This window comes from Etheostoma cragini, chromosome 24 (genome assembly GCF_013103735.1).
Source record: "Etheostoma cragini isolate CJK2018 chromosome 24, CSU_Ecrag_1.0, whole genome shotgun sequence".
Lineage (NCBI taxonomy): Eukaryota > Metazoa > Chordata > Actinopteri > Perciformes > Percidae > Etheostoma > Etheostoma cragini.
Window position 1 is genome coordinate 10,458,625 of NC_048430.1, and position 27,227 is coordinate 10,485,851.

The 27,227-nt window shown below is 38.5% G+C and overlaps 1 protein-coding gene across 7 annotated transcripts in view; it reads left to right on the forward strand.

The window, feature by feature from the left end:
• dgkza (diacylglycerol kinase, zeta a) overlaps positions 1–27,227 on the forward strand; it is a 139,695-nt gene that overhangs the window by 95,488 nt on the left and 16,980 nt on the right. For all 7 annotated transcript variants that reach the window (XM_034864818.1, XM_034864819.1, XM_034864817.1 and 4 more), the window contains 6 exons: positions 11,096–11,162; positions 15,514–15,554; positions 16,319–16,461; positions 23,094–23,183; positions 24,480–24,536; positions 26,683–26,732. In XM_034864818.1, coding sequence (XP_034720709.1) covers positions 11,096–11,162; positions 15,514–15,554; positions 16,319–16,461; positions 23,094–23,183; positions 24,480–24,536; positions 26,683–26,732 — 448 coding nt within the window. The remainder of the gene's footprint in view (positions 1–11,095; positions 11,163–15,513; positions 15,555–16,318; positions 16,462–23,093; positions 23,184–24,479; positions 24,537–26,682; positions 26,733–27,227) is intronic.

The following is a 27,227-nucleotide window of genomic DNA, read 5'->3' on the forward strand; positions in this document are numbered from 1 at the left end:
GGAAAAAGGCTGCAATGAAACAAAGAGTGAAAAATTTAAAGGGGTCTGAATACTTTCCGTACCCACTGTATATGCAGTCCCTTTCCCCTTTTATACATAGCCATGTAATCAGGTTTACCTAGCAGGGCTTTTGCTGTATTAATTCTTCAACCTGAAAAATGACACCTGCTTCATACATCATTTTAAAACCAATACTTAAGTGCATGCAAATGCAGTGGATCTGAAAAGGGCTCTTTCTCGCTGCTGGCAGTCACTCTGGATGAGCGCAAATTGATTGCTAAGCTTTTCATCTCCCAGTTCAGGAGGAAGCAGAAAAAAACTCTGTAAATGTTATTTTTAACCACACTATCTTGTTTTATATAGGTTAGATCACTAACGCTAAGAAGGCAGCTCATGAGTTGTTGTCAGACTTTGTGTTGCATAGCAACCTCGATGAAGTAACACTCTTCACCATTCACCGTTTAATCTCCCGTTCTCCGGTGAATGGTGATGCTCACTGGTGCAGTTTGGGATTGTGAAGGAGAAACAGTTTTCTCATAATGAGCCAAAATGGTGAACATTTGTTGCACTGTGTGACCAGAACAATTCTGAATGGATCCTTTACATCTGTCATGATCAGGATAAGGTGTTCCATTTATCTTTTTAGTTCCAAAATCCTGACCTGCTAAGAAAGACGAGATGTTCTCACTAGTGTGGTCTCAACAGTGCGTCATGGCCACACTTCCAGACTCTTTTGATCAACTTTACATACACTACATAGGTGAAGGAAAGCACAATGCACCATTCTGTTTGTGATTTGTTTGGAAGCAGCTTTTGGAGCTCTGTCAGTGCAGCAAAGCTCCGTAAGTATAAATGTTAACTGAAGACACTGTCCAAAAGATTGTGTATAAAAGCATACAAACATAATATCTGCCGATATTAGGCATTTTCCAAACTATCGGTATCGAAATTTCTTTCCCCCAATGAATATTTAAAAATAACATAAAAACGGACGGTCTTCCATTTTATGAGTGTTGCCGTTGCATAGTTTGTCCACCAGAGGGAGTTCTACAACGTACCTCTGCATTCTATTTTTAAAGTTTGAATTTTTTTACCTTTTATTCATCAAAACTTATATATTTTGATGTTACTCTGTTCTGTTGTGACAATAAAACAAATTACTATCATGTTATTTTAGTGAGAACTCAGAAATAACAACAAATAACTAATATATAGTGGCTGATATATTGGAATATAGGATTTTTAAATAACCAAATATTTGTATTGGTACCTACCTTAAAAATCCTTGTAAAGATCACATGAAAAGGCTCTGTAGATAGATAGATAGATAGATAGATAGATAGATAGATAGATATTGGTCTCAAAAAATGGGAAATTATGGTGTTACAGGAGCAAAATCAGTCACACAACACAGAAGGATACAAAGCACAGAATATAAATGAACTACTAGGATACAATGTAAATACAGTATACATGAATTAATAATAGGAATAAAATTTAAGAACAGTCATGAAATCTACAGAGACAGGCTGTGACAAACAGACAGCTGCTACAGTTAGTCATGTAAATACTAGGCTGCCATTTTCTGTCACAGCTTGGGCTATGTGTAATTGTAACTTTTAGTAGGAAAATGGGTTGTCATCTGTCAGTGTGAAGTGCCAGTCTGAGTGCAGTTTTTATGGATTTTGCTAGAACCAGTGGCCGCCAGATGTAAGCAATGTGGTGATCTATTGCAGCCACGTGGGACGTTGCATGTTGGGATTAGCTGATTTTATCACAGGTGAAAATGAGAGAAAATGTACTTGAAAGCGGTTAAAATAACAGCATTTCCACAGAGCAACATGTTTCCTTGCATGCATTTAGTGTATTTCACATTTTATTGATTTGTGGCTCAGTGGTAGAGCGGTCTGGCAATCGCAAGGTTGGTGGTTCGATCCCTGGCCTTTGAGACACTGAACCTCAAATTGCCCCCCGATGCTGCGCCATTGGAGTGTAAATGTGTGTGAGTGTTTATCTGATGAGCAGGTGGCACCTTGTATGACAGCCTCAGCCTCAGTGTATGAATGTGTGTGAATGGTCCCTTTAGTAGATGGATACATTGTGGTCAATTGGTACTTAAGGGCCCAAAAATGTGCTAAAAAATATATCCCATGTCATTTTAACTTTCATGTTATTAACGCCAAATTGCAACCCTACCATTTGAATGTTGCAGCAGAAGTCAAGACTCATCAGCCGACGTTCTTCCAACCTTCTATTGTCCGATTATTTAGAGCCTGTGCCAATTATAGCCTCAGTTTCCTGTTCTTAGGTGACAGGAGTTGCACCTGGTGTGGTCTTCTGGTGCTTTAGCTCATTTGCTTCAAGGCTGGATGTGTTGTGCATTCAGAGATTCTATTCTGCATACCTTTGCTTTTTTGGACCACTCTCTGTTGAACCTAGAGTTTTTGTGCCGGAAAATGCCAGTAGAATAGTAGTTTCTGAAATAGTCAAATTAGCCTGTCTGGTACCAACAACAGTTGAATCACCTTTCTTCCCAATTATTATGCTTGGTTTGAACCTGAGAAGATACTCGTCTTGACACATTTCCAACAGTAGGCTCCCAGTATGACCACTGAGCATCTCGACTAGAGGAAATGCATTAATATCATGGAAAAGTACAACCAGTTTAATGTAAAGTGTGGCCAAGTTGGAGAGAGCTCATCTTTTATGTGCACTAAGACATCAATATTTGAACTATTTCAAGATGTGCATTTGTTTAAAAGTTATCCTGAGAACAGAGCATAACTATTGTTGTCTTCCATGATAAAGGCCTAAAATAATCTGATAAGACTAGTTAGTTGGGCTGGACTGAGTCGTCAAAATAACAGCATGATACATGTGTATTTGCCCATATCTTCTAATGGCATTGTCATAGTATTTTGTGGACTTTACTCCATGCATGAGGTACATCAATAAATAAGATTAAGCTGTGTCAGTCTGTCAGTATCAATGTGAAAATTTAAAAAGAAGATGCTAGTACCTGGAGCGGCAGGCATGCTGCACTTCCAGGCTGATTCTTCTGTTTGATAAATAACACACACACACGACTCCAGGCACTGAATGAATCAGAACACGAGGCCTACAAGGCTTGCTAAACCTGACCCAAACTGAGAAAGAACTTGGCAACTTTATCTGTAAGAAGAAAAACCGGAGTGAACGGAGAAGAGACAGGAGAAGAAAGAAGGTGAGGAGAGGAGTCATTCAGTCTGACGTGTGTAGCTTTTGATTCCCTGTTTGTAGGTTTTCTATAAAAGCCTGCAGGCATTTTACTCTGCTCGAGACTGCTCCTGAAGTCAACAGCAGGATTAGATAAGTACAGACAAACGCAGAGAATGAGAGTAGGAGTGTGTACTTTAGCCAGCCTTTCTGTCACAGTCTCCATGAATGGCTCGCAGTTTGAAAGGGAAACAACTTTACTTTCTTTGGCTTGTTTTCCTCCTGTCACATCTATTGGAAGGTGACTCTTCACAGTTGGTGACTTCTTTACAGCGATGCAGTGAAATTGGTTGATTTGCATTGCATTGAAGCTGCTAAAACAGCATTGATTATCTATACATTTATACCAGATATGCTAGAAATCCCTGTTTATAAGAGTTTAAGATTATGTCCCAGTCTATTTAAAAAGCCTCTAACAAGTTTGTTTCAGTTTGATTATTCATACACAGACACAGGTTCAATAGTGCAATGACAACTCTTTGAAAAAAGAATGGGTCTGCTCAGCAATAAATGGACTAGTTAATGCAAAAGGACTTCTAGTCATATATAGATAACATTAATAGGAAAAATGGCAATAAGATGTACAATAGAATCAGAGGACAGAGAAAATATAGCATGAAAATGAGGATTGTGTGTAGATCAAAGGGGAGGTTTATTCAACAATATGGCACAAATGTGATAAGAAAAAGGAGGGAGGAATGATTTATGAGTGAATAGTGTGAGATAAATAGATACATCAAAATATAGCACCAGGTACATACATCAAAGGAGTATTTGTGTGTGGCTCAATAACAGCCGTAATGTTAGTGTATCCTAATTTAAAGCAGATAAGCAGATATGTGATGTGGAAAAAATAAGTTAAGAACTGTATCCATGGGCGTTTGGTTTGAAATGGGGACAGAGGCTCACTCGGAAGTGCATTTCCAGAAGTGCTGGGTCTTTAACGGCCTATGACAGGGTACAATGACGCATTTTTCTCACATGTTTTGAAAGACGCTGTCCTGTAGCTTACTAATGTCAATGCGTAAAAACATGGTTTAATTTAGGCCCTACCTAAACAATGATTATCATATTTCTCTCTCATATTGTTCCTCATAACCACTGAAAACCCCAAATATCAAACCAAAAGTCCATTTATTATGGACGGTATTTGACATTAGGCATTTCTGTGTAATTGAGCCTAAATTGTAAGGAAAAAGCTTAATGTACCTAAACAATGATCACCAACATTTTTCTCTCATATTACTCCTCAAAATAGAAAACTGTCAAAAAAATATCTAAACTAAAGTACTATTATTATAAAAGTTATCTGACATAAAGCGTTTATGCTTTGCATTTTCAGCAGGGCTATGGGTTGACTTCCCATGGTTCTCATGGGCTTTATAAGTCATAATTTGAAAAATCTTTATTGGATCCAAAGATCAATCCTCACCAAAGTTATATGAGTAATATGAGAGAGAACTATGGTAATCATTGATCATTGTTTAGGTACAGTATGCTAATCCACGTTAAGCCTTTTCCACACCATAAGCGCCAATGAAGAACCCCAACCTGTCCGTTAAGACACCACCTACCAAGAGCCTGGGTCTGTCCAAGGTTTCTTCCTAAACGGGAGTTTTTCCTTGCCCCTGTTGCTTCCTCTGGAGGGAACTACTAAAACTGTTGGATCCTTGTAATTACATGGAGTGTGGTCTAGACCTACTCTATCTGTAAAGTGTCAAGAGAAAGCATTGAGCGGCTGTGTCTGTGCCTGCCCTGCGGGACAGTTTTTTGTGGATTAGTTGGTATCTATCACTCAAGAATGATATGTCATGAACTTTGTTCTTTTTAACTAAATTGAGGTTGGTGGGTACAAAATGACTCAAGACAAAAATCTGATAGGTACGCGTACCCGCCATCCCCGTCGAAATCAACGCCTATGCCTGTGTCGTCTGTCATGCAGTAACAAGGAGAAGAGTCTGTGGTGGCTGTGGTCCTTAATGATGCGTGTGCCTTCTGTATTCACACAGCATCACAGGCTGATGAAAGACATTTTGAATGGCTGGGAGACAGTGCTGTGCCACCTCCACTGCTCTCTGTAGTGATTTGCGGTTGTCGGCAGAACAGTTCCTGTACCAGACTGTGATGCAGCCTGTCAGCAAGTTGGTGTGATGGTGCGCATGTAGACGTTTGAGAGGATGCGTTTGGTGTTAATGCCAAACTCCCTCAGTCTTTTAAGGCAATTGTGCCACTGATGATTGCCACTTATTAATTACTGTGTCCATGTGTAGTTGAAGTTTACCCTTTCAACCCTAGAACACATATTAAATAAAAGGTCAATACTTGGCACCTGTGTATCAATACAATTTTGCCACTGAAAATATCCCAATCCAAAACTGTATAGAATTTTTTTCCCCACCCCTAATGGTAGAGGAATTATGTCCATAAATCAGTTTCATCCAAGAACCGGAAACATTAGATAACATTACTGACAGCAACAGAATGTCACTAATTACAAGATTATTTGTATTAACGTCAGTACAACAGGTCAAAAAGCTAAATCCACTTATGAAAAAAATTATATTTTTGGCTGGGGGAGGAAACAGTGTGTGGAAGGGCACATTCAGGTTGTTTTGTGTTGCATAACCAGACTTCTACTGTGAAATGTAACTTAACTAGTCACTTTTCCCCGCCAATAAGCAACAAATACAAAATAATCACTGAATCTCTCTAAAAGAGATTCAACAAAAACTGAACATGATTATGATGATTCATGAAGGGAGGATTTACTGCAGAGTTGTTGGATAAGACTGCATTATTTATAGCTAGAAGGACACAACAAAGCGGTTCCAAACATAAAAAATGAAAAAAAGAACATTAAGCAAACAACACAGAGGCCTCACGGACACGGTTAACAGTTCTAACTTAGACAACTAAACGTATGTTTTACATTGAAAACTTCAACAAAGTGAGAAGAACAAATTGGAAGGGGAGGTAGGGAATTTCAAAGTTTGAGGCCTCTTCTAAGAAACCTCAACCCCCCTCAACATTTAGTCCTTGATCTGTGGACATAAAGGTTTGTGGTGGGAGGATGTGAGGGGTCTGCCAGTGTAGTACAGCCGCAGTTCACAGATAGAAACGGTGCTAACACCATTTAGTGCTGTTTAAACAAAGAACAAGGTATTTAACTTCAGCCTACAGCTACAATAGGGAGCCAGAGCGAGAGGCTGGAATCTCAGTAATATGGTGTCTGATGTTTCATCTTCTTAAAAAACCTAGCTTCAGCATTCTGAGCTAATTGGAGACTGGATGAAAAGAAAATGTCTGAGTGATATCGAAATACAAAATGTTGCAGTAATGAGGCGAGTGCATTTGAAGGTGTAGACAACATCCTTCAGGTCACAAAACAGTACAAAACAATACAAACCTAATGTATGGGTTTATTAAATGTCAATGGTGAATCAAATGTCACTTCTAATTTCATATGTTTTAAAATAAGAAGATAATATCCCAGATGTGGATAACCAGAGTAGTCAAGTAGGATAACTTCTCAATGTATTCTGGGGTCTGTTGTACACCATTCAGACACAGACACAGAGACAGGGGTCAAAAATGTGTCATTTTCATGTCTCAATGTGCATTATCTGACCCCTAATCATGACCTTCCATGTGTTGATGACAAGTCAGACTTTACCGGAATTTAGTTTTGTATATTTGCTACTTTTTTGCTTTGGGGAAAACCCACTGAAACGTAATAAAACCGAAACCTGTGACTACTGTTTCATATAGATTGGGTCCAACACGGGTTGAACTTATGTTCAGTACTATCATGTCTGTATGATGTTTGTTATATTACATTATCATAGCTGTTAAGCTGCAAATGTGTCATTAAAATAGAGATTGTATTTTTTTGGGTAATCTAGTATAATGGGAGAATGTATAAATGCAGATTTAGATCAGAGTCCAAATCTGATCCAGATAAGATGTGGCTTTCTGCTTTGGCTTTTAGCCTGTTTCACCTCCATCCAAGCCATTAGGGCAGCTGCAGGGTCCTCAGCTGGAAGCTGCCATCAAGTGATGTTTCGCCCCCTCATACCAGTACGTCTCTGACCCTACAGCTGCCTTTATTTGGGTGTTGTTCCCCAGAGACACATCCAACAATAGCTGGCTTTCTCTGCTTCCTCTCCTCTCCACGGTGCAGCTGGACCACAAAATTCTGGCATCTGACCTCCACGGAGTATTTCAGATGTTACCTTTCCCAGGGTATGGTTAGCTCAGTTTTCCACTTCTGACTACATGAAGATGTTTGGCAAGACGAGCTGTTTTTTTATAGATCTGCCAGCATCGGCCATTGTTGTGATAGGCATAGATTTTGTGGTGTCTGTAGTGTTGATTGCTGTTACCCTGCACTTTCAAGATTCTCAGCCGGCTTGGTCAAGTCTTGGTGGCGCCTCCTGAAGCGTCGCTGGTTCAGCGCCACTTTGCATCCTGATAAGATGTGCTGGAGGCTTGCCTTGATGTTTCCATAAACGTGGCGGTCTACCTTACTCCCAAACCACGGGGCGAGATTCTGGGGGCATAGCATAGTGTCGTAGACTGCCCTTATCAGGAAGCTTATTCTAGATTGAGGTGTTCCCCAAACATCCTTCTAGCTGATGCACCTGTTAACAGTTCAATTCAATTACATTTTTTTTATATAGGGCCAAATCAAAACAACACTTATCTCACAGCGCTTTCCGTAAAGAGAAGGTCTAGACCGTACTCTGTGATGTTGTTTACATAAACCCAACAAGTCTCGGCCAGAGCAAGCACTAGGCGACAGCGGCAAGCAAAAACTTCCTTTAAGATGCAGAAACCTCGAGCAGAAGCATGGCTCAGGGTTGGCGGTCATCTGACTAGACCAGTTAGGGGTGAGAGAAAGAGAGAGAAAGACAGATCGAGAAGAAACAGACAGACAGAGAGAGAGAGAGCGAGGGAGGGAGACATGGAGAATTGTTGGGTGTCGAGCTGGAACATGGTGGCAGCGGGTGACTCCAACCACAGATCCAGACTCCACAGCTCCAGAGCCAGAAACACCTGCAGGAAGCGATAGGAGGAGAGAGGAGAGGGGTGAGAGAGCACAAGACTCCGGGAAATGGAAGAAGTGGAGTTAGTAACATGCATTAATGGGATAAGGTTGCATACACATGGAGAGGCGGAGGAGGAGAGAGATGTTCGATGCTTCATGGGAAGTCCCCCGGCAGTCTAGGCCTAGAGCAGCATAACTAAGGGATGGTTCAGGACTCTCCTGAGCCAGTCCGAACTTTAAGCTTTCGCAAAGAGGAAAGTCTTGAGCCTACTCTTAAACAGTTGCATCCCATAGGGTCCAGGCGCCTTGGCGTCCATGGGCCACTGCTTTTATGTGGAAGTCCTCTGTCACGTTGACTTTATCAACCACTATGGTCTTTTGATGTGAATTGGAGGCTTTCGACCAGAGCTGCTGCGGGGGTGCAATCCTGGCTTTGGGTCCCTTTCATCTTACCTGCTTGCGCAGCCCAAAGAAGTTATCTTCACTTGGTGGATGTGTAGACCCCTGCGTGATATTACCTTCTCTCATCCACAAGTGCACTTCCAAAGGATTTTCTTATTGTTGTCAGCCCATCCAATATACAACCCTTGTTACGTCCAAGTAGGCCCATTTTTCAGCCCACCTCTCAGAAGGCTTCTAGGTTGTCTCAGAGGGCAAGTAGGTCTTATATCTTTTCGTATTAGATTCAACTTTATTTCCATTGCACATGTCAAAGTACAGAGCAAGGAAATGTAGACTAGAAATGCTTAAGTAGTGATTAAATAACTAATTAAATTAAATACAATTTAATTTGTAGTACTAGAAATAGTAGTTGTAGTAGTTCCCGGCATAGCAGGGCCCTGCAGGGCATTACAGGACATAGCAAGACGTAGCAGGATGTAGCAGGGCACTGCAGAGCGTAGCAGGATGTAACAGGGCATAGCAGGGCGGGGATCAGGACCCCGGCAACAGCTGCAATCATGATTTAGGGTGCCAACCTAATCCAAGGCAGCATGCTGGGTGAAAAAAGACATAAGCACTCCGGGGAATAAGCTCCCCAGAGCTAGTTTAGTAACAAGCATTTCTGGGACATGGATGCACACAGATGGAAAGAGAGAGGAGAGAAGGCTCAGTGTGTCAAAGGAAGTCCCCCGGCAGTCTAAAACTATAACAGCATAATTAGGAGAGACAACTTTAGGAGAGGAGCCTGGTCGGGCTGTACTGGCCCGCCTCCTTCTACTTTGTATATATTATATATGGTAAATGAATCTGACTATGACGGGAAGCAGGTGGGCTGGGCTAGGCAGGCGCTGCAACTCCTGACTCCCTAACTATAAGCTTTATCAAAGGGGAGAGTTTTAAGTTTACTCTTAAATGTGGTGACGGTTTCTGCGCCCCAAACCCAGACCAGAAGCTGATTCCACAGTAGAGGAGCCTGATAGCTGAAGGTTTTGGCTCCCATTCTACTTTTAGAGACTCTAGGAACCACAAATAACTCTGATTTCAGGGATTGCAGTGCTCTGGTGTGACAATAAGGCTCTAAGAGGTCTTCAACATGAAATGGTGGATCTCATGGATGGTGGAAATCAATCCTGGATTTTACAGGAAGGCAATGCAGAGAAGCTAACACAGAAGAAATATGATCTCTTTTCTTAGTTCTTGTCAAAACATGCACTGCAGCATTCTGGATCAGTTGGAAAGTCCTAAGGGACTTCTTTGAGCATCCTGATAATAAAGAATTACAGTAGTCCAGCCTGGAAGTAACATATGCATGGACTAGTTTTTCAGCATCATTTTGAGACAGGATGTTCCTAATTTTGGCAATGTTACAAAGATGAAAAAAGACTATTGTTGAGGTTTGTTTTAAGTGGGTGTTAAATGATATATCTTGATCAAAAATAACTCCTAGATTTCTGACAGTAGTGCTAGAGGCCAGGGCGATAGTATCTACAGTAGCTATATCTTTGGATAATGAGGTTTGGAGGTGTTTAGGACCCTGCACAATATCTTCAGTTTTGTCAGGGATTAACATCAGAAAATGAAGGGTCATCCATGGTTTTGTATCTTTAATGAAGGCTTGGTTCCATCTGGCTTGATTGATAGGTATAATCGGGTGTCATCCGCGTAACAATGAAAGTTAATTAAATAGCCAGCATTCTGGCATATGTGTTATTTTGGTCCAGGTGTGAGAAGACAGACTGCAGCTAATCAGACAATTAGACTAAATTACTAAATTCCTAAAATCCCCCACTGTGATTTGAAGGGCATTTGGGAGTGGCAATTGAGCGGGAAATTGGGTGGTAGTGAATGTGGTGACAAGAGGAGCTGTGAATAACACCACCAAGCCTGTAATTAATTCACAACTCTACCTCCCCTGCTACCAGTGACGCTAATGGCTTTACATGTATATGTATATATGCTCTCTTCTATGAGTTCCACATTTCTGTGCCTCTTTTCAATGCAGTTGCTTTTGGGCTCAATCTATGCAGTGGTACAGTCCAGTAGTTCACTGGTGTCGTCTTATGCAGTGTTGTAAAGTTACTTGACTCCAGTTTTAGCTCTATAAGGACAAGATCTACATGTAATTTTGACACTTGTCACAATGTGTTTATGTGGGTCAACAGATTATTCCATACCTTCTGTTCCATATTCCTATTATTTCTTCTTTTGTGCTCTCGGAGCTGCTTTATCAGTTTGTTGCTTCTTCTGTTCTATCTATAGAAAAATGGATCACTATTACCAAACCTCTTTTTCCACTGTCAGCTCCCGGTTTCCTGCTTTGTAATCTAATGGTTTTATCTGTGTGTTATACAGGAGGAGGCAGCCAAGCCAAAGAGTCTTTCTTCACAAAGATTATCTCCAAAGTGGTGTTTCCTTGACTGTAAGTACATCAAATTGTTAATTTGTTACTCAACTTGATAAGTTTGTAGCTAGACTCCCCCACATTATTTTCACATGAGCATCCAGTACAGACAAACATAGCACAATTTACTGCACATGTCCATGTTTTTATTGAAAACAGGACAAGTCACTTTTTAAGTTGTACCCCTTAATGACCCAGAATAAAGTTACTTTATCAACTAGCATACACTGAAAAATAGAATAGACTGTTGGTCCACGCATCATTAAAAAATGACTTTGAAGTAATGGTGGACCACATCTACAGTCCTTTTTCTGTGTGAAATACAATATTATTAAAAAAAAACTATGGGAGATTATTTTGACTAACATGACAGCTCATATTAACTTGACACATCTTTCATCGGCAGCTTGTTAGGAAGGTTGGCCGGTTTAGACAGGAGGAATGGTTACAGCTAGAATGTACTTAAAGGTGCTGTAGGTAGGATTGTGACAATGCAGGATTTAGACAAATATCAGACGTTATCAGTCCCTCACCCCCCTGGCTATTATTGGTCCACCTAAACAGGGAGCGGTGGATCTGATGTCTGAGTCTGATGCCAGAAGAGCTGGATTATTTTTTATGTAACCTGCTTTATGTAGTTCTACTCAAACATAGGGTCCGCAAATATGACAGAAAGTTAGTTTTATACCTCTTCCCTACTGCTTCTATAAGGGCACCTGATTATGGATTTCAGAATTTGAATAAGCTTTAATGGCCAAGTAAGTAAGAACACATTTTTTTTTTTGCTCTCAAAGTACATGACAGAATATACAGTGCATATTTGACAGATATTTACATGTTTAAATTATGTATTTAACTCTAAAACACTCGTAACTTTAATGAAAAAACATGTAATTTACTTGAACAGTAGGTGTTTTGTTTTACAGGGTTATTGCACAGGGTTTTAACTCAGGCTTGAAAAAATTGTGAAACTATCCTTAAATTCAAAAATAATGGTCTAGTCCGGATCTGAGACTTCAGACAAGGCACCCAAAAAGCCAATTGTCCCCAAAGGACAAAAGTAAAACAAGAACATTGTGCTACAAATGTACAAATGCATTCATAAAGATGATGCCTACATACTTCTTATAGAGTCGTAACATGCGTTAACCCTCATGTTGTCCTTGGGTCAAATTGACTTGTTTTCCTATATCAATGTTCTTTTTAACTACTCAAAATAACTTGATTGATTCCACACAACGCTCTTTGGCAAGTACAAATCTCTACTTTCATTAACTTTGTGGTTTCTTATTCAATTTTATAGCATTTGAAAATAAAATTGAAGTGGTTTTGAAATAATATTGAGTGAAAATTGACATATTCCAGTCTGTGATTATCCATCACTTCCATTCATTTAATTTTAGTCTAAATAATTCCTAATTTCTGCTTTTCTAACTCAAACATTAGGTATAATTTCCTATAAATTAGGTTTATTGACCATAATTTCCAAAAACAACTGTAAAAATAAAGTTAATAAGTTAGTGTTACATAGAGCTGAAAACGTCGAAAAAAGTGACAAACATTGAAAAAAGTCGAATTGAAAAATGGGACAAAAACATAAGAAAAAGTTAAAAACATGGATAAAAAGCATCAACAAAAGTGTTGATTTTGATGGGAAGACAACATAAGGGTTAACCTTCAACTGATGTTGTTTTTCTACACTTTTCTCAACGTTTGTGAGTGGTCACTTTTTTGACATTTTTTAAATTATGTTTTAGTCAATTTTTTTAAAGAAATTCTTTGTCGCTTTATCCAGTGTTTTGGAGGTTTTCTTGTCACTTTTTGGGATATTTTTTGGTTCACTTTTTCAAGGTTTTTGTTGATTTTTTTATTCCTTCTTTTTTGTAGTTTGCTTCAACATTTGTCACATTATTCAACGATCTTTTCTGATACAGACATTTTTAGTAAACCAGTCGAATTTGACCCGAGGAAAACACAAGGGTTAAGTAAAAATACACAACAAATAATGTAGTCTCTCTGTGTATGAAAAGAGTTATTCCTCATTAGTGTTGTTTCTACATCTGCAAAATTGGTGTCTGGATTAAAATTCAATGAAGAGGCTTCATCAGAGCGGTGTGGCAAGGGCAGGTCATTTTCGGGGGATTATACCGAATATAAACACAATGGTTCTGGAAAAAAATCAAAATTTTCTGAAGGGAATAGTTAATGACATGCAATGCAGACACAAACCTGTTACATGCACACAGAGTCGGTACTTTCTGAAAATAACACAAAGCATAGTTCCATGAGTTCTTGTTTATTGGTGAACGTCATGAATATTAATCCCATGCAGCAACAGCTTACCAAAAATATCACCACGCGTCTTACACAATGTTATATATGCATGCGCGCGCACACACACACAAACAAACCCACACACAAACACACCCACACACACACATAAACACACCTCTGCCTGGGTAGAGTCCTGGTGGAATTTAGCAGAGAACAAACAGAAAGAACAGCTAGTTGAAAGAAAGAGAGAGTGTTTGAAGAGGACAGAGGAAGTGTGTGTGTGGTTCGCTGGTGATGCGTTATATCTTGTCATCAAATGGAATAATTAAAGGGAATTTTCACTCAATATGAGTCCTTTGATACTGATGATCCTGAGTAGTCCTGATCTACTATTTAGATGTTGAAAAAATCAACATTTAAAATGAACAGGTATGAATATATTGATAGAATAGTACAGATCTAACATTGTTAATGTCAGTTAAGGTCTTAGGACTTATGCAACAGTGGAAAAATTACTATTTGGAAACTTTAGGTGAAACAATGTGCAACTTTAAATTTGCAGCATATGCCTTTAGCATTTAGTCTTCTATGTACTGTATATGGTAAGGGCAATATGGCCATTAAAAAATATCCTGTTATTTCAGGGTATTTCTAAGATAATGATATACTTGATGGTATGAAATCAGGGAACTACTAAATTATAGACTGTGGTCTAGACCTACTCTATCTGTTAACTGTTTCGAAATAACTCTTGTTAAGAATTAATGCTATAACCAAAATCAAATTGAATGAAATAAAAACTGTTAAAAAAAAACCTTCATTGCAAAAAGAAGTGTTACAGTGTTATGTAGCATATGTTTACAGTTTGCCTTTAAATATTCAAGAAAAAATCCATCTTAGTTCTTCTTTGTAAGCAACAGTAACTACTATAATAGAAATAACACAACCAAGTGTATTCCATTATCACAGTAAGAATTATTTTCATCATATCATAATGTTCAACTTATACCGGTATCATTCTGAACAATATGATATGGCACACCCCTTGTCATCTATGTTATTCATTAGGGACAATGCTCATTAATCAACATTAGACTGAGTTATCAAAGACAGACTTATTTTTATCCTTAGATTGTTCCAAGAGTAAAAGTCTCGTGTTAACCGTCCTGTTGTCCTAGGGTCAAATTTGACCAATAAAGTGAATAAAGTGACAAAAATGTAAAAAAAGTATTCTAAAATGTACTATAATGCACTATTTTGTGAGTATTTTGTGTGTTTTTTGTCTACTTAACCCTTGTGTTGTCTTACCATCAAAATCAACACTTTTGTTGATGCTTTTTAACTTTTTCTCTTGTTTTTGTCCCTTTTTCAACACTTTTGACACTTTTTTCACTTTTTTTGATGTTTTTAACACTACGTAACACTACATTATTGACTTTAGTTTTATACTTATGGTATGACCAGCTAATGTCAAACAATATCGACAAATCTTGAGGGACAAAATCATCGGTGAAAGCCACAAAATTGTCGAAAAAGACGTTGATAAACGTATTTAATTTAAAATGTTGGAATACAAAAAGTTGCAGGTTGACAGTTCCTGTCAACCTGCAACTTTTTGTATTCCACAAGGGTTAATAACAGTCACACACATTACATGAAATAAAATCCAACAAAGCAGAACTAGAAGATCTATGATACAAAAGCAAAAGTGAACCAATAAAAACAGGAAGAAACTCAAACAGGACGAAGCCAGAACAAGCCAGAAAACCCACATTTAAACCACACTGGTCACCCATTGTCCTCTCCTATTTACTGATGTAATATCCCATTATCTCATGTAAGAGAGAGACAGATCGACTGAATGTGTGTTTTCACAGTGTGGCAACTGCCTGGCCTGTGGGTCACACACACAGTTGTTTGCAGTATAATTGCTGCAGCAGTGAATAGCCAACACATTGATGAATGCTCTGTGCTTTTTGGGCAGAACCTTTTAGGGACAACCTGCTTTAGACCAGCTAAATATAAAGAATGAGTTTACTATCCCTGTTGTTTCATAGTTCATTAATGGCCACTGTGTTTCTGTTTGTCTCTTAAGCTACGACGGCAGATCGATTCTACAGGATTGACAGAGCACAGGTAAGTCTGTCTCACCTAACTCGCTTCCCTGGATGGTATTTCTCTGGTATAGTCACTCACTCACACCACCATACTACCACTAGTTCTACACTCCTTTTTTGAATTCATGGTCAATAACTCTCATCTATGTAGAATTATACCTAATATTTGAGTTAAAAAAGCAGAAATTACGAATTATTTTGACTAATAGTTCAGATCAGAGGAACATACAGATGAGTGAAGTCAGGAATAAAAGGGATCAATTGCATTTGCAAAGCATTGTATGGAATCCAATCCATTTTTGTGGAATTTTAGTTAAAAAGAAACTCATATTTCAGATGTAGACATTTTTTAAAGGGGTCAAATTTGACCCGAGGACAAGAGGAGGGTTAATTCCAAAGGCCAAGGTGACTTTATCAGGATGCATAGGATCCTGATTCATGAAATAACTGGACTTTAATAATAAAAATCTGCCTGCCTCTAGGGGAATTTTACGTAGGGGTGTGTATAAATATAGCATACACTTAAAGGGACACATGGCCATTTCACAGTAGCTCTGTGTCATGGCAGTGTGTGTGACACTAGCTATCAGTTTGTCAGTTTAACGTTTTTTAACCAGACACAGAGTGATACTTATTGTATAAAGGTATTTGTATCATACAGTTCTAAGATCACTGCTATGAACCAATCAGATTGCTTGATTTAAGCTTCCACGTCCAAGCTGGGTTTTAAGGATACCTGTATAGACTCACTGTTTGGTTGAAACGGTCTTTATGTTTTCTCAGGAACATCTGAACTACGTATCAGAAATCTCCCAAGAAGAGATCTTCATCTTGGACCCTGAACTGGTTGTCATGACAACTGTAGGCACCTCTCCTTCAGCCATGCCTGACCTGGTGAACCCCGTCTCCAGCCTGGTAAACAGTAGGTATGTCAATCACCAGCACACTTGTCTTGTCTTAGACTGTTGCAGCAAAAGCTATAAAACACAACACACTGACCATTTTCTAACCCACTGTCCAACTGGCATGACTTTAGAGAAACAAAATCCAGTTTTCAGATAATGCTAACCCTGATAGGAACTGACATCTCTTCACAGTTTATGACAGATACCTACAGGAAAGTAGGCCGCATGCTGAAATATTGAACTAAATCATGAACACCACTTACAAATAAAAGGTACAGGCAAAACATATAGCTCTGCAATTGGGGATGTATCTAAAACAAAATGGAAGTGACAGTATGAAAAATCACCATGGAACTACTGCAGAATAATTTGGATGACAGTTGGAAAAATGGATACACATCACAACTATAATCATTAGATGCAAAATCTCATCCTATCTTAATAATGGTTACATTTGATATTCACATCTTTTAGTGCAACTGTGACTCTAGGGCAAAAATATCTCATATATTTCAATGAGATGACTCAAAATTAGCCCCTGCAGTAGGGTTTCATGCTGCAAAAGCCTGTGGCAAGAAGCATGCAAGTGATCCTGAATTTTTTTTTTACACATACAGTATCAGGTAGACTTTGCTTGGAAGATAAAATAACTGCTACTGGGATAAGTTTCCAGAGTTTTACAATCATGCCTCAAAGAAGTAAAAAACCCTGTTTGTTTGTGAATGAGAGGGAAAATGATGGTTTATAGCTTTGAATAAAAGCACCACATTAACATACATTCAGTAAAGTACCAAAACTTAATTGCAGTCCGTGTACCGTCTCACTTTAGTTCATATAGATGGATAGATAGATAGATAGATAGATAGATTCACACATACTTACTTAATGGCTTACTTACTTACTTATTTACATACGTACTTAATTACTTGCGTACATACATACTTACTTATGTACTTACGTACTTACGTAGGTACGTACTTACTTACTTACGTATTTACGTAGGTATGTACTAACTTACGTAGATACGTACTTACTTACGTATGTACTTACTTACGTAGGTACGTACTTAATTACTTACTTACTTACGTACTCACGTACTTACGTAGGAACGTACTTACTTACGTAGGAACGTACTTACGTAGGTACGTACTTACTTACGTACTTAGGTAGGTACCTTACTTACGTGAGTACTTACTTACATACTTACATACTTACGTACTTACGTACTTACGTAGGTACGTACTTACTTACTTACGTTCGTACTTACTTACTTACGTAGTTATGTACGTAGTTACTTACTTACGTACTTACGTACTTACTTACTTACTTACTTACTTACGTACTTACTTACTTACATACGTACTTATTTACTTGATTACATATGTACTTACTAACACTCCTTCCTTCCTTCCTTTCGAAGGAAATTTTAGTCATCACCTAGCGAGACAACAATAACACAACAAACACATATACACACATATATCACACAGACATCAGAATAAAAATCCCTCACTCACAGAAATGCAACGACCATGATAAGGTAGGATAACATGGGAGACTGTGTGCAATGGTAGTTCATGATAAAACATTTACTATGACTATTAAAATATGAACATAATCACCTATAAACTGACTGATTGAATAAGAAATATATTTAACGGGGAATAAGTTATAAGATGTAGAAGTAGATGTTAGGTCGCTAGGTTATGTCGCTATTGTGGTACCTGTCAATCAAGCAGTCAGTCATTTGTACAAAAACAGAGGCTCCCCATCATTATCTCTTTCTCTTTTTCTGAGTCTGTCTGTCTCTCTCTCTCTTTCTCCTGTGTTTACCAGCGTGCTAGAAATGCTGGTATTGTTTTCATTGTGTTGTGTGTGTGTGTGTGTGTGTCATAATGACAAAATGTGGTCCCGGAGAGACCTTGTGTAGCAGGAACTACTCTGAAAGTGTATTTAAAAATTACATATTGTACGTTAAATCTTGTAAAATTGAATTCCAGTGAGCTAAGTCATCGGCAGAAGACGAAGGCAGTGTTGTGAGGTCCAGAAGACGTCTCCTGTGTGAATCCTCCTGTCCGTCCTCATCTGTGACAGTCCCTTAACGCCCTTCATACTTCTTACTTAGAATTCCTTTAGTATTATTATTCCATTTATTACTTATTATTAACTAATTTGAGAATAAAAAGTAGCAAAAATAACAGCTCAGCAAGCAAGAAGAGTGTCTGTACTGTTGCAAAATAGGAAACAGACAAGCTGGGACACCTGAATTTGGAACAAATAACTCATAATTGTTTTTATGTATTTTAATTGTTTAACAACAGAGTAATGTTAGTAATAATTATTATCATTATTACAAGCCAAAAGGCCCCGTAACGCTCCAGCTTAGCTTAAGTTAATAGTATCAGTAAAAACAAACAAGCTTAGCTTTTCTACAAATATCATTTCTATCTTAAAGACATACTTATTAGTATAATTATTATTTTTTTATCAAATCTCACCTTATATTATAACAGAACATGAAACAGCCACACTGGCACTTTTCTCAGTGTTCAAGAAAAAAGAGGCAAGCCAATCTTTAAGTCAAGTTCTCAAAGATTTTTATTAGGCATCAACCAATAACCCTACTTCAATTATATATAATATATATTATATATAATAGTAATAATAATAATAATAATAATAATAATAGTACTCACCTGATTGAATAAGGTAGTGTCTCCAAAATTACCTCAATTATAACATGTCTCCTGCTAGCTGTACTACAGCACTTAAAAAAAAAATTAAGTTTGGAGACACTACCTTGTGTTATTATTAAATTAATAAATGTTTTTGTAGTTTGTGCACCGCCGGCTGCTAGTACAGACCAATGCTATTTCTCCAGGTTGGAGGACGGCTCAACTTGATGAAAATGAGTTTGTAGCTCGTTGTTGGGGAAGATGCGTCATTTGTGATTTAATATAATTTTCCTATAGAGTAAGTGATCCCGGAAGTTCAAATCTGGGAATGTCTAACTTTGCTCAGGGCACAGATTTAGGGAGACGGTTTATAAAACCTAGGGAACGGATTTGTATTTTGTGTTTTTTTTTGGTTTGTGTTCAACTGACCCCGGTGGGGGGTGGGGCTCTGTAGGAGAGCCCTCTAATCCGACTTCCGACCAATGTCCTTTCTTCGTCCTCTTCATCTTCAAACATATTCAACGCAAACAGGCTGTACTGACTTTGTGTGTGTGTTTGCTTGTGTGTGCGTCCATGTGTGTGACCCTGTAATCCCTGCATTACCTTAGAGGGGCAATAACTGGTTAAGTGTAACTAGTGTTTTTTTTTTTCAACCTGGTCCATTTACCCACAATCTCTGGATTTGGCCCATATCAAGTGGGACGTTTAGCAGAAGCATAACATTCAGAAAACAATATTGTGTTGTGTTTCCGTCAAGAAAGTGAATGGCAGCTTATGGCATCCATATATAGCTGGCACTGTGGGGAGGGCTCGGCTCACTCTGATTGGCTGAGCAAATATGCAAATTTCACAGCACTGCTTCCCAGTTTGAGTTGTCAAGCCTTTAGAGCTTGTTAGAAGGCAAAGCCTGCATGAAGTACAACTGCATAATTTTAAAGTGTGTGTGTGTGTGTGTGTGTGTGCACATGTACATGAATAATATTTTGGATATGCATTTTTCCACAGTTTCATTTCCTTCGCGAAGCAGCCAAGTGTTCACTTCCGAGTGTGTGTGTGTGTGTGTCTGCAGACAACACATTTTTCTGCTTGCCCTGTCTCCATATGAAATCCTTTTAACCATGTTTACACACTTTGATGTATTTATCACCTACAGGAACCTGTTAGAGCAGCTGTCTCTCAGTCAGAAACAGAAAGAGACGATCGTACAGAGAGAAAACCGATTCAGTGTGGGAGCAGATGGTGAATAGCTTCTCATTTTGCTCTGTTCAATGATTTTTTGGATAGCTCTGGTGTGTCAAGAAATTCCATGAAAACACCCAAACCAGCAATGTGTTTGCATTTCTGTGAGCACATTGAGTCCCTCTGCAAACATAGGAGACATGTTAAAAGACTGTTAGAAAAAGTCGCAGTACTTTCATAAAACAGCTGGGCACTGTAGATTTCAGCAAATGCTATTCGGATGAGGAAACAATACATTTGGGGACTATTTTCAGTGGCGGATTAATCCACGTTTGGGGCAATACGTAGGGGTTTGTTGGATTGAGTTAAATAAACTGCAGTTGTGTGTTCATGGTAATTTGAACACCCAATAAAACAGCATGGCTCATTAATGTGTCTAATTGTTTTGGACAACAACGGAGCTCTATAATAATAATTTATACCGTTTGTAGGGAAATTGCAGTTTACACTCAGTTTGTTAATAATCACTACACACAGGTCTGACATACACACACATGATCAGGACCTGTTCATGCACAAATGGATAGATGTCAGAGTGAGTGGGCTGCTGGACCAGCGCCCTGAGCGGTTGGGGGGGGGGGGGCACAATGCCTTGCTCAAGGGCACCTGGCAGTGCCCAGGAGGTGAAGTGGCAGCTCTCCAACTACCGATCCCCACCCTGTACTTTTGTACATACTGGGACTTGAACCAACGACCCTGCAAGAATATGCAGTATGTCTGGTTTTGACACACACACACACACACACACACACACACACACACACACACACACACAAAATGCAGTACAATACAGTCTTTGTTGGTTTGGCTCTGCACTTAAGATTTGATGTTCAGAAAAATAATAGTCTGTCTCGCCTTTTAGAGAACTTTACAACTACAACAAGAAAACAGCGCATGTGTTCTCCTTTGTAATTTATGAATGTAGTCATTGTATGTGCTCAAGATAGTGAGGAGGGAATTCAGAAAAGGATTGTGCTGCTTTTGCGGCCACCAAACCTGCAAAAATAAGACAAAAATAAACCGTGTTATGCCCAAAGCACACAAAGCAACTGCAAAGGGTGAAATGTATGGAATGCTAATTCATTCAAAAAACATAAATAAATACACATGCTTATGAAAAACATCCTGAAATGAATAAATTATGCTAAAAATGTACATATAATATAAATTAGTCAATATCGTTCAATGAATGTATAAATAAATGGGTTTTTACTTTTATTCCTTTCAGGTGAATTTTATTTCATAAGTCCATATATATTTATTTCGGGGTGCTTTTAGTTAATTTAATGCATGGATTATTGTTTGCATGTAAGAATACAGTACATATGATAGATGTCAGTTACTTCAGTTACATAAATAACGAAAAACGATGTGACTGTTTTCCTAATTGCACAATGTAATGTGTTTACTCATTAGCATCAGTGTTGTTTTGTACCATTTTAGTAATGAGTGGTAGTCATTAGTACAAACCTAAGTGGGAACACTGCACTGACGGTGTCGCTAAAGTTAATTGACCCTTGCTAACAGCTATGAGTGTAACAGGTTTATGGTTTAAAAAGCCTGGATCTGTATTTACTTTTCTTTTCTGAGTGTAGTTATCTGATGTACCGTAGCCGTGGACACCTTGATTATCAGCTATTGAAACAACAAGGCAAACCGCATGGCCATGGGGTGAAATAAACCCTTAAAGGATCATAATATTGCTCCTTGAATTTGGGCTGCTTTGTGGATATAAAATGGCAAATGTGAACATTTAAGGATTAGCATACATAATAAAAAAAAGAGGGAATAAATAAAGTAACAGGTACAATGTGAGTATAGGCAGAGCAACACAACCTTCTGATCCTAACAACACTTCCCTTTGGCTATATGTGAGTGTGAATGCGTGTGTGTGTGTGTGTGTGTGTGTTGGCGGGCTGATTTGCAATGCTGAGTGCACCGAGTGGGAGGATGAGGAGGAGAGATGGGCCGAGAGGCAGGGGCAGAGTGAGTGAGGGAGGGATGGGTTTAGGAGAAAGATAGAGTCAGAAAAACAGTGGATGGAGAGAGAAATGCATGTCAGAGCACTTGAGAGTCACACCAATCTACTGTACTTAGACACACACACACACTCACACACAAACAGTGTAGCAGTTTGCCCACGCAGGGCCAGAGGTGAACGTTATTCCTCCCACTATAATTACCTCTCTCTTTTCTGGTCTCTTTCCCTCTGTCTCTCTGACAAACACACTGAACGACACCTACACACCAAACATTTTGTTTTTTTATAATGATTTTGGACCTGATAGCTTCACAGACCGTCAGTTCACACTTCAGCATCAGGTGAAAACCTGTAAAAACAGACACAGTCAGGCTGTCAGGTCAGGGAATTTCTGAAATATTAGTGAGGTAATGTATATTTAATGAAAAAAACTTATTGAATTTGACTAATTATGGGACATGCCAGTCTGTAGGTGCATTTCTATCCACCTGTTTTTAATGCACATTTTCAATTTGCGCATGAAAAACCCTGAGTGGAAACGCCGTAACAGATGTAGCGACTGAAAAGGTCTGTGGTGTTTTCCACAGAATTAACAGACTACATTGTTCACATCATCTACAGAACATCACCCCTAAGCAGTCCTGGGGCTGTCTAGAAGCTGAAGATCTCTGTGAATATATCTGAACTCACTGCAGGAAACAGCTCTCTTGCTGAGATGGAGTTTGTTCAGTGACTTTGTTTCCTGTGTTTGGCTGTAGTTCTTCCCAAAGGCAACGAGTGAACAGTGACAGCTCTGCCAGTGACGCTTTGACAGACGACACCACACCTGTCGCCAGCAAACTCAGCAGGTTGGTGTCCTCGTAGACGCACACACACACACACGGACTGGATTTTGTGTCTTAAGCCTCCTGTGGTCCCCAGGGTCATATTTGACCCATTTAAAAAAGTTCCTAAATCAAAAATGTGGGTTTCCTTCAACCAAATTGGAAAAAAAATAACGTTGATGGTTCCGTACAACGCTCCTCACAAGTTAAATAGAAGAAAAAACACTGAAAAAATTGACAGGAATGTAGAAAAAGAAAAAGAAAAACACCCCAAAAAGGCAAAAAAATAATTAAACAACATTGTAAAAAGTGAGAAAGAACTTCGGAGAAGTTAGTCAAAAATGGACCAAAAAATGTCGGACGAAGCTTCGAAATATTAGTCAAAACAACAACAAAAATTTCAAAAAAATTGACAAAGAAAAGTGTCTTAAGGACTTAAAATTTGGACACAGAAAAACAAAATGTTGGTCTACGGGGAGGCAACACAATGATTAATGTGCTATTTTAATGTGTTCGAGCTGTTATATCTTATTGTTTTTCTTAGAAAACTTGAAGGGCACTTGGAAAACGCAGACCTCTGAGAGGAGACTCGTCACAATGTTAACGCAGTGTGAATTTTCCCAGTTGGAGCTCATTTTTCCAATTATTTTGACACCACACACTGCCCGTGCTACACTCTTCTACCAAGTTCCATCATAATCTGGCTAGTTGCTGTAATTCTGCTAACAGACAAACCAACAAATAGACTAACCAAGCTGAAAAACATGGCCTCCTTAGCGAATAACACTACACACACCACTTACACAATGGAGGATTTGACAAGTAGACATGCATTATTCACATACAATGGCCAGCAATCAGAGACTTAAAGGGGTAGTGTGATTTTTTCAAATGGGGTTGTATGAGTTGCTTATACACAGTAGTACTACAGTAGATGGCGGTTGGCATGGCCCCAGTTTGGAGAAGCAGGAAGTAGGAGCACGGTGGCTTTGCAGTACACTCCTGTGGATGGGGCAGAAAGCATATTTCAACCACATATAAGTAGCACTTCAAAAAATCTGAACTATTCCTTTATATATAGGTTGAAACTGATGGGCAATGTGTTCTGTGTGGTAGAATTTACACATTGCAAAGACAGCTTAAATATAGGCTTTATTGCAGATGTCATCATCAATTGTACCCAAAACACTAGTGAGCCCTTTACGTCAAATTCATACTCTAAATAGGTAATAAAGTTGTCTTTTATATTTTGTATCATCGAATGCATTTTCCTGGGCTTCTTGTTTTATCATTACGCTGTTACTCTTTTGTATTTTGCAGGGCAGGTTGCATCCATCGTTCCAACACCACTGCTGCTGACTTCAAACCAAGACTGAGGTCAGTGTATTTCCAAAGACCGATTTGTACTGTCATATAAATCAACCAATCATCAACAAAACTATAGAAATTATAACTAAATATCTCTTTTATGTAAATAGGGTAACAACAGCTGTCAGTACCATACAGTCTATTGTTTTGGATTGCATTAGATTGCATATGTCCAACTCACTGTGACCTCGGTGTTAGAGGTTGTACTTCACTCATATACAGTTGTGTTACAACAATAGCAGTGTGTTTCAAAAAGTGAATATACTCAAAATCCTTCGCAGAGCTTTTAATTCCATAAAATCAATAAATTGGGAACATTGCATATTCAATTCCAAATCAAAACAAATAAAAAATAACAGTATTTGCATTTTGATTTACAAACTCACACATTTACTGCATGAACTGAAAAATGTCATCAATCTCCTTCATCTGGAACCATGACTTTGCTCGCTTACTGCTGTGTTTTGCATTGTCTTTCCTTCCTTAAATATATATGATTCATGAGGTTGGTGATGGACTGCTATTATTTTGAACACAGCTGTATTTAATCGCATACAGTTTCTACTGTAGGTTCTTCTAAAAAAGGTAATTAAACATACACAAAGCATTTTTCTCGGTATGGACCAATACCCTTAGCAGCTTCGTCACCGACTTATCTCTTTCTGCACATTCTGCCCCTTGGCAGCTGAGATTAACTACCACTGGGGACTTTACGGAATGGGGCACAGAAGGAGAAAGACGCCAAAAGTGACTCTATGTGTTTAGATTAATTGTTTTCTATGATTAGGCTTGTCTCCAAAAAAGGTGCTCCCGCTCCTTGGGGAGGGCTCATAAGCTGAGGGTTTGCGTCACCTCTTTGCTAGACAGTTCCACATTGCCTTGCTGTCTTTGTGAAACCGTTTCTGCTTTTAACAAAGACACCGAAACCAACTTGGTTCACTTCTCAACTCACTTTATTTTTGCTTCACCCAGTCTCTTTGAAAAATCACTCCTGCTGTACAGAAAATTCTACCACAATGTCACTTTCCTCTGCTCATTAAAACGCATAGGGCTCATTAAATCAAAACAGTACTCTGCTCATTAAACCACTATTGCACTGACAAAAGGAGTACATGCAGTTTTTTTTGGTACCCTAAACTTTCTAGTCAATTTTGCCTCGTGGGCCGCATCCCATGTTGTTCCTGTATGTATTTCCATCTGGTTATCTGTACAGTAATATGTTTAAAAGTATTTTTTTTTTATAATCCACCAATAATAATTTTATTTTTTTTATTGTCACTTCAGGACCAGTACAAAAACTGACAAAACCTTACAAACTGGGTCCTAACATGCCACTTCTGCCTTTCTGCATTTCTGCATATTCAAAATAATCAAACTACAACCCAGATGATCATGTCCACACTTGCCAAATTGTAGCTTATTATTGTAGTATTATATCTCAGTCATATATCATATATCAGTCACTTCATCCATTGAATTTTCTGTCAACACTTTCTGAATTCCCTATCCAGCGCAACAGTATGGCTCCATGATATATTTTAATTTTTTTGTTTCTGTGCAACAATGGAGCTCTATGGCACAGAGGAATAAAATGTATCAAGCTGTAATACACACCTAATACTTTTATTGGGAGGATACACTCATGTTGGTTTGGCTCTGCACAGTGCACATTGAATTTTTGGGTTATATGAAACATTTTGACTGTTACCTACCTTACCCTTTAACTCTTAAATCTCTTTTATATATATATATATATATATATATATATATATATATATATATATATATATATATATATATATATATACACACACTGATGTAGGCATGCAATTCCCCATATCCACAGTGTGTGTTTTGGTCTGCTCTTAAATACTCCACATCTACAAAATATACAGCATAGAAGATTAATCAGACACAGGTTTATTGCAAAGTGTGTTTTCACAAACAAGGAATTGTAAGAGAAAATAAAAATGGATCATATTAATAATAAATGTCAATACACATAAATGTAATTAAACAAAATACAGCCACGTGTGTTTGTGGTCGTGTGTGACTGTGTGCTTTTTGTGCAAATTATACATGTTTTAACACTGTAAATATAGAACAGAAACAGCCGTTGAACAGCTCTTCTGTCTGTTTCCATCTCTTTGTCCAGACAAGAAAAGTGCCAAAAGACAAGTGAAACGGAGAAGGAGCGAGAACAAGGTAATACACACACAAGCGCAAACACACACACACACACAAACACACATTTTTCAGACATCATACCTTGCACTAACAGTGCAAACTAAAAAAACAAGGACACTAAACACTAAGAACTTATTTTTTTAGCTGAAGGTTGGCTGCATCATTGTTGTTGTTCCAATGCCGTGTTCCCGTTGAAGTGAATGAGCTGGTTGCATTTTTCGACATAGTCCTATTCTCACAGCCATCAGAGAAACTGTCACGTTGTTTTCACTGAACGCTTGTAGGATATCGCCCTAGCATGATATTCCTTAATTTACATAATTTGATATAAGAAGAAGCAGATTAAAACGAACACATACATTTAAAAAAATGTAGTCCAACATGCATTCATATTCTATTTCTAATGGAGACACCCAATTTTTATTTCATCCACATCACGCATCACACACACACACACACACACACACACACACACACACACACACACACACACACACACACACACACACACAC